This window comes from Adiantum capillus-veneris, chromosome 14, assembly GCF_014529385.1.
Source record: "Adiantum capillus-veneris isolate H3 chromosome 14, ASM1452938v2, whole genome shotgun sequence".
NCBI classification, from domain to species: Eukaryota; Viridiplantae; Streptophyta; class Polypodiopsida; order Polypodiales; family Pteridaceae; genus Adiantum; species Adiantum capillus-veneris.
In genome coordinates this window covers 140,560,088-140,568,512 of record NC_140944.1, presented here as the reverse complement: position 1 = coordinate 140,568,512, position 8,425 = coordinate 140,560,088, and the positions used below count along the sequence as shown (strand labels likewise).

General features: G+C 41.2%; 1 protein-coding gene across 10 annotated transcripts; it reads left to right on the top strand.

Moving 5' to 3' along the window:
• Positions 1 to 207: 207 nt before the first annotated feature.
• LOC147443251 (type I inositol polyphosphate 5-phosphatase 4-like) lies at positions 208 to 7,040 on the top strand. Of its 10 annotated transcripts, XR_015190243.1 has the most exons (14): positions 359 to 632; positions 707 to 795; positions 1,401 to 1,524; positions 1,641 to 1,724; positions 1,881 to 1,968; positions 2,050 to 2,154; positions 2,539 to 3,181; positions 3,529 to 3,719; positions 3,935 to 4,043; positions 4,338 to 4,486; positions 5,200 to 5,434; positions 5,605 to 5,655; positions 5,893 to 5,985; positions 6,075 to 7,040. XR_015190243.1 is itself a non-coding variant. In XM_086529165.1 (13 exons), exons 2-12 carry the CDS (start codon positions 748 to 750, stop codon positions 5,614 to 5,616), a joined length of 1,788 nt encoding a protein of 595 aa, XP_086385291.1. In that variant the 5' UTR covers positions 359 to 632; positions 707 to 747; the 3' UTR covers positions 5,617 to 5,655; positions 5,753 to 5,788. The 10 variants fall into 10 exon arrangements, 9 of the variants coding, with proteins under 9 accessions (XP_086385295.1, XP_086385287.1, XP_086385292.1 ...); XM_086529165.1 differs by lacking the exons at positions 5,893 to 5,985; positions 6,075 to 7,040 and adding an exon at positions 5,753 to 5,788; XM_086529162.1 differs by lacking the exons at positions 5,893 to 5,985; positions 6,075 to 7,040 and adding an exon at positions 5,742 to 5,788.
• The last annotated feature ends 1,385 nt before the right edge of the window (positions 7,041 to 8,425 follow it).

Below are 8,425 nucleotides of genomic sequence, written 5' to 3'. Positions count from 1 at the left end.
ACCATTCCCTACAAAGTAATCATGTCACGCTAGTTCGATTGTTCCCACGATGACTTTTTCTTTTTTGTTTTGGCTTTCTCTTCCATCTCTCCGTCGCACATTTCGTAAAGGTGAAAGACCTGTCCACCTCGTGGGATTGGGCCACCCAAACTCTTTCATACAAGTCGTAAGGTCCCTTTCAACAGACATGCCTAGTTGCTTCCTATGGTTGCATAAAGAATGCTCTGTCTCTCACACACTCTCTCAGTGCTCACACACACGCGCGCACGCAAGCAAAAAACAGACACTTTGGGTTCACACTCCCTGCTTGCTTTATTCCAAGTGTTATTCAGTTGAAAGCCTATGAAGGTGCGTTTCCCTCTCACACACACACACTCTCTCTCTCTCTCCAACTGTCAGGAACCAGACTCGGTCACTCGGATTTTGCTCTAGGTAGACTGGCTAGTTCCCACTCCATAGCTGATCCGCCCACTCGCGCAAGCTCTCTCTCTCTCTCTCTCTCTCTCTCTCTCTCGCGCGCGCGCGCCCCTCGATGCCATTTCCTGTTGATAGTGAACTTCCACACAGAAATGTCACACATGTTTACATCGCACGCCTGCGCGCATGAGAAGTTTGCTGCGTGTGTGTAGGAGGTACTTTTAAAAAAAAAACTGGTTCTCTCGTGTCGAAGGGATGCCATTGCCTGATGTTGAGAGCATGAATGCAGGAGGACGTTTCCATTTTGTACCTGCTGTGGCTTTGATTTCAATGTCCAACATGCACATACACAAGCAGCAAAGTAGCAAGCGTGGCCAGGTATGTGTTGCCACAGAAATTAACGGTAGCATTGTATGAGACAGGAGTATGTAGGCACTCGAGACCCTTTGCGTGTGCGGGATGGAGCCGTAGAATGACAAAGAGGACAATTACTAAATAAAAACAGTGGGCATTCCACCCTTTGAGCCAATCTTTGCACCCATTTCAAGCTCCCTGCACCCACATAGTGCACCCAAGACAATTTTAACTTCAAAAGAAGCAGAGAAAAGTAGAATTCTGTGAGTGTTTCAAGTAACAGATTCACTCTATTTTGATGCTACCAACACTCAATAAAGAGCAGAGATTCAAGTAAAGTTTTTGTGAGTGTTTCAAGTAACAACTTCACCCTGTTTTGATGCTCCCTTCAGTTTGAAAGGAACGCTTTATTAATCAGAAGAAGAGGTAGATCATTTAGGTTTTATTCACATATCTTTCACTGCCATTGCGTGAGCTGCTGATCCATGAGAGTAGAAACGTTAATTTTTCCCATATGCCACTCACGGAGCATGCTTCTAATGAAGTCGTGAAGCTTGCATTCAGAATATTCATCTCTGAAAGAGCTAATACTTGTGTCGGTATGTAAAGTAGCCAGTTTCTCTATGCAGTTGCTATGGCCGCGGATGATGATGAAGAAGTGGCTCAACATGAAAACTACCACTGGTGATGAATTCGGTGCAGATGAGCATGAAGATTCAGAGCCAGACACAGAGAGTGAGGGCGAACATGAAGGTGAAGATACCGATTTCATCAATTTTAAGGGGCAAATATGTACAATATCAATGATTAAAAACCATAAATTCATGGGTTCTGGCCATCTGCATCCATTAGCCTCCCAATCTTTACAGGGCTCATTAGGACTAGTCTATGTGAATGCATAACTTTCAATGCCTACAATTCTTCACAGATACGACATCGATGCGCTCACAAAGGTATGCAATGAATGACTTCTCCCCTTTGGTGTCTAGAAAGGAGGGGACGGATGGTAAGCACATCATGTTGCCTCCTATTTTCTCCTTTTTTGAGGTTCTTACTTTAGCATAAGGTCATTAAAGTCAGGTTTTCATGCTGGCTTTGCATGATAGCAGATGAAAATCCGAGGAGGAGAGTTGACACTTTGAGAAGGCGGCACTCAGCCACATATAACAGAGAGTGCGTCAGGACAGAGGAGCTGAGGTATGCAAACCCTCTTGGTTGTTACAAGTTGCCCGTGTTTCTTGTCACAATGTTCTCAAGTATTTAAATAGCGTGGTGCAGGATAGCTGTTGGTACGTGGAATGTCGCAGGAAGAACACCTCCTTCACAACTGGATTTGAAAGACTGGCTAGAAATGAATGACCCTGCTGATGTTTATGTTTTAGGGTAGGTTAACAATTTCTTTCATCTTTCCTGCTAAATTATTCTACATAGGTCAGTGATGGCGCAAGATGGCTTTGCTATGCTTGTTTGGTCATACGGTCGCATTAGCTCAACAAGATCTTCTGGATCATATTTGTAGGGTTCCAAGATGAACATTAATTCTTACCATTAACTGCGTTGATGTTGATTTGTGTGCGGTGTATATGGCTGAAATCGCATCAGCATTCAAATACCCTGCGAGCTGGACTGCCTGCTTTGTATCCCATAAGGCATGCACCCATGCATGTGTGAATGTTTACGTGACTGGCCCATGAAAATCTTCTCTGTTGAATTGACACGACGTAAGTCTTTGTGGGCTCACAGAGTTTTCTTCATTATGCCTTGCAGCCTTCAAGAGATCGTGCCTCTAAATGCTAGTAACGTATTCGGTGCAGAGGACAATGGCCCTGCAATCAAATGGCAAGCTTTGATACGGGAAACTTTGAATGCCTCGAATCAGAAGAACATCAGATGTCATAGTGCACCTTCATCGCCTATAGCAGATGATAGATCAGAAGTTTCTGATGTACATTTGGGCGATGCTGAGATTGATGCAGAGCGCATCCTTATCGATGAAGAGACCAGCTTTGTGCCCTTGGAAACATCCCCAGGATGGTCTAAAGGGCATGATAATGTAGAAGCGGGGCATGCCAAGAAAAACCTACTCGAGGTATACAGGAGAACTGAATGCATTGGTCTGAAGGCAGCACGCCTTAAAAGAAGTGAGTCAGAGCCAATTTCTTTTGACCTGCCGCCCGATGGTGTTACAGACGAGGATACTATCATCACACAATCATTATCTCCTCTGTCCAGGCTTCTTACGAATCTCACCATTCCTGTCAAGAAACGGTTTCGCTATGTTAGAGTTGCCAGCAAGCAGATGGTTGGCATACACATCTCTATCTGGGTTCGCAGAAACTTGCGGCGCTACATACACAATCTGACAGTGTCCTGCGTCGGTCTCGGCATCATGGGCTGCTTGGGGAACAAGGTAATTCACATGTTCACTCACTCATTCTTCTGTATGTGTACCGTGTGTGTGTGCGTGCTTGCGTGCGCGCTTGCGTGCATGTGTGTGTGTGCATGTGTTGTGTTTGCTTACCTTTTTATGGGTCCTGATGTTCTCTTCATGTTTTTAGTTACATGTATTCTTGATTTATTAAAACAATCTTCACTTGTGTGTTGTCCATAAAAGGCCAGTGACCAGATACTTTATATGTTCATGCATGCATGCTTGGACTCGACACATTCGAACTCCTTAAATACTTAATTTCCATTTTACCATGCATATCTTATCCATCTCGTTCAGTTTAGTCACGTCTTATCTTCTGAATGCAGGGGTCTATCTCAGTGAGAATGGTGTTGCATGAGACTAGTTTTTGTTTTGTTTGCACCCATTTGACATCTGGAGAGAAGGAAGGAGATGAATTCCACAGGAATGCAGACGTAGCGGAAATCTTGAAGCGCACCCACTTTCCTTCGGCCAAATTGGTTGATACAGAATTTCCAAAGACCATATGGGGGCACGAGTAAGCTAATGTGTTGCTTTCTCTACCTCACCCTAGTGAGAAAGGAGAGAAGTTGATGTGTTTGAGGATATAACCTGTACAATCAGTTTATGCAGTGATACTTTGTACATGCCCATGGACGTGTAGTAGTGATTTATGTTTTCAACTAGAGGAGAAATTCTGTATGTACTTGTTGTGTTTACTAAGAAGGTTTCTTTGGATTTTGCATGTTGTAGTCGAATAATCTGGCTTGGAGATTTGAATTATCGGCTCAATGTAGTGGACAGTGATGCCAGGTTTCTTGTGGCCAGGGAGGACTGGACAGCTCTCCTTCGAAAGGATCAGGTGCCTTTTCTAACAACACTGCACACACACTTTGTTGAACATGATTGAGTAAAAGTGAGAGTGTTCTTGGTATGCTAGAGCCTAATTGTGGACATAATGAAGCACAAATGGCAAGCAACGAGTTGTTAGTTACTCATGCTCATCATAAGAGTGTATAGAAGGCTTTTTTGATGCAGGGTGCAAGATATGCTTCTTTTTTTTTGCAAAATGAACAATGGAATGTGCTCATAAAGTGGCCTAAGTGTGGTTTTAAAAGTGGATATTTGCCTCATCATTTGCTCCTTTTGCTTACAGCTGAGGCAAGCAATGGAACCAGGAGGTACCTTTGATGGATGGCAGGAGGGTATGATAGCATTTGCACCCACATATAAGTATGCAGTAAATTCCTATTGCTATGTTGGAGAAGGTGCAAAGCCTGGGGAAAAGCGACGAACTCCGGCATGGTAGTTATTTTTTGAATTCTCTCTCTCTCTCTCTCTCTCTCTCTCTCTCTCTCTCTCTCTCTCTCTCTCTCTCTCTCTCTCTCTCTCTCTCTCGGGATAGTTCCTACGACGTTAAAATACTCTTCTTCTTCTCTCTCTCTCTCTCTCTCTCACACACACACACACACACACACACACACACACACACACACACAAAATATCATCCACCGATGATAAGATGTTGCATAGCCCTCAAGGTCAAATACAAAAAACTTAGCCTGGTTATACATAGAGTAACTTTTACATGAAGGGGTTTAAATCTGTTGAGAGAAAGCTGACACACACACACACACAACATATCATCCACCGATGATAAACATGTTGCATAGCCCTCAAGGTCAAATACAAAAAACATAGCCTGGTTATACATAGAGTACCTTTTACATGAAGGGGTTTAATCTGTTGAGAGAAAGCTGATAAGACATTCTCCATGCCGTCATACAAAACAGGATTAGAGGGGAAAGATGGCAAAAGGGAAAGGGCTGACAATTTGTTTTCAGTCTTTCAGACAGCTTAGGCCCCTAACATTTTACAGGAATCCGCCAACAAGGGGAATTCAAATGCACGCACACACGCACGTGAGGCATGTGTGCACACACAGTGCTGCACATGCACTGACACACTCGTGAAGAGATGCCTTTTCTTTTATCGAATTACATGTCTGATTTCAACAGGTGTGATCGCATATTGTGGCACGGAAAGGGATTGAAGCAATTGTCATATAGGCGATCGGAACTGACTCTTTCAGACCACAGACCCTTGATTGCAATTTTCAATGCTGAAGTTGAAATCCTTCGTGAGGGCATGTTCAAGGAGTCCCTTGCTTTCAAGAATGCCAAAGTGAAGATCGAAGAGCTTTTGTCTCAAGTTCAGTCTCGTGTAACGGTCAAGAAAAGCGAATTTGAAGAGGTAAGACATTTCATGTATACTTCGGCCAGGGTCAAGGGCCAACGACTGTAGTGTCTTGAGAACGCATTCTTGTGTCTTAACACACAATTTCATTCCGGTGTCTTACTTGCATATAGGGATTTGGATGGTGTGACTGTTTTGGCTTATAAGTTGCATATCTTATTTTGCAGAGTTGTCCATAGATGTAGAGTTGGGGACATTGCTACTATACTTGTCAATAGGTATGTTTGCAAGTTTGTTCTTCAGTGCTGTGAGCTGCAAGATGAAGTCATTCTTAGGGATGCTAAGCCCATGCACGGCCTTGAAGCTTTACGACAGGCATAAAGAGAAAGACCACTCTACCCTGAGTGGTGGTAGAGGCACTAAAGACCCTTTACATTACTGCAACAGCCTGTCAACAGATTCTTTCTGGTACCGATCTCTTCACTCTATGATGGTGATTATTTGCTTTACGACAGGAATAAAAAGAAAGACCACTCTACCCCGAGTGGTGGTAGAGGCACTAAAGACCCTTTAGATTACTGCAACAGCCTGTCAACAGATTCTTTCTGGTACCGATCTCTTCACTCTATAATGGTGATTATTTCCTGTAAAATAGGTCCATGCTCTAAACATTGTGCTGTTCATTCTTTCATTGCAGGCCTGTTGCAGGCCACAAGAGTCTGACTGGTGTACACAATGCAGCTAAAGGTAATCATACAAGTACTTTGTCTGTTCTATAGAGGATTTGGAATGTTGTGAATTCATCGTTATTGGACATAAATATCTAGGAGCCAGCTACAGAAAGAGCATGTCAAATCACAACAATCTGCTTAAATGTATGCATGATCCTGTCTAGTCATGGTTGCAATTTCATTGTGCGATGTATGTATAGGCATGCTATGCATGTTTGTAATTCATCCAACTCTCCACATCCAGGTAGGTTGTGATTTTATCATTTCGAGAGGCAATTGGCTAGGAGTTGTCCACATAACTAGCATGTGAAAAAGTACTACAATCTGCTGCATAGTCATAGCTGCAACTTAAGTGCTTTGTGTGATGTATGTAAGCATTCTATGCATAGTTAAGCGTGTTTGTAATCATCCAACTCTCCACATCGAGGTAAGTGTGCGGGCTGCCCACCTTTACATGTTGATGTTCTCTGGTTTGGATTAAACTGACATTATACAGCTACTCAAAGCTCAAAAGCTTAAAGTTACTCAAAGCTCAAATTGGAAAAATTATGTTGGTATTACCTTTAAGAATCAAGCATACAGAGGCAATGGGGATGGACAACACAGAGCATGGGTTTCTTCATTAGCGTTATATGGATTGATTGTGTAGTCATTTGAAGCTCAAATTGAAAGGCTTCATCAATCAAGAAGAAGAGATGGACGACAACATCACTGAAGATTTTTGAGAGCAGAGTAGGCAGGCTTTGTATAGATTTTAGGCCTTGCATGACCTCTTCTACATTTCCTCATTCAAGCGGACACAGAGTCACTCTCCTTAATGTCTTGTAAATTATCACTTTCTTGGGCAAATGTAACAAAAAGTGGCTGTTGAATTCTTTGGCTTTTTCTTGGAAAATTATATGGTTTTAAATTCTTTAATCCATTTGGAAAAATGCAAGTGAAGGATTCTGTTTCTAACTTCCTAGGATGTTAAAGTTCTCTTCTTCTCACTCTTCAGGTCTTGAGTGCAAGGCTCATTGAATACATCCTTGAGGTCTCTTTCATCAGGTAGGTCTTGAGTTTAAGGCTCATTGAATGGATCTTTTCATATGGTAGGTCTCGAGTTCAAGGCTCATTGAATAGATCTTTGAGGTCTCTTATAGCTATTCTATTAAAAAATTGCCACTTGGCTTGTCAAGGGGTGTTGGCTTAGTGGTAAAGGTGAGGAGCTCTAAGCGCACCCACTATGGTTCAACCCTTGAGACACGCGGGTGTGCGTGAGGGTGCAATCCCGGAAAACTAGTCGAAGTGAAGCTTTGAACGGCAAAAAAATAAAAAAAATGCTACTTGGCCTAGTGGTCAAGGCAAGGAATTTCAGGTGTGCGCTGACGCAATCTTGTAAAACTAGTTGATGTGAAGTATCATATTGCAAAAAAAAAAAAACAACGTGAGGAAGCAGGAAGGTCCCCTAAGTTAAGGGGAGGATGAGATTTACAAAGAGTAGGTTTTAACGAGTGTCCTAAAATCACATGGAATTTTTGTTGCGTTTAACTACGTATAAGATCATATAATTCATAATACATACATAATCACAAATGGTATACCAAAATACCTCTCTAATTTTTAAAGATTCCCAAAATACTCCTTAAATTTCAAAAAATTCTTAAATATCCTTAATATTTTGTCATGAATTTCCAAAATACGCTTCAATTTTTTCAAAATTCCTAAGATACCCTTGGTTGTGAGACTAAATATCTCCAAAGATAAAAGAAATTGTAGCTTTTCATAAGAAGATTTGTGAGATTAAATATCTTCAAAAATAAAAGAAATTGTAGCTTTTCATAAGAAGATTGATTGTCTATCAATACAATATGCTAAAACTAGAATTTGAGTTGGTCATGTAAGCTTAGGAGTTGAACATAATTGACTTTTTTTGCGAGGTAATTCATGACAAATTACATGCTAAGCATTCAAAAATCGATCTCGATTGTAAAAAAGAAATAAAGATTTAAAAATCTTGAACAATCCAACCAAAATAGATACAAGGGTACTTCGGGAATTTTTAAAACTTTGAGGGATATTTTGGGAATTTCCCCAAATTAGAAGGTTATTTTGGTAATTTATAAAGTGAAATGTGTACATTGCACATTATCATTTGCAACAAACATAAAATAAAATAAAATAGAATAAAAACAAATATTGAATCAATACTTCACATCATGGATCAAACTTCTATGAATACACTCTTTATTCTTTTGTTCTTTAAAGCCTTAAAAAAAAAAAAAAGGCATGTAGCTTTGAGAAATAACATTTGAAAGGACATGATGTGCTTTTCTTC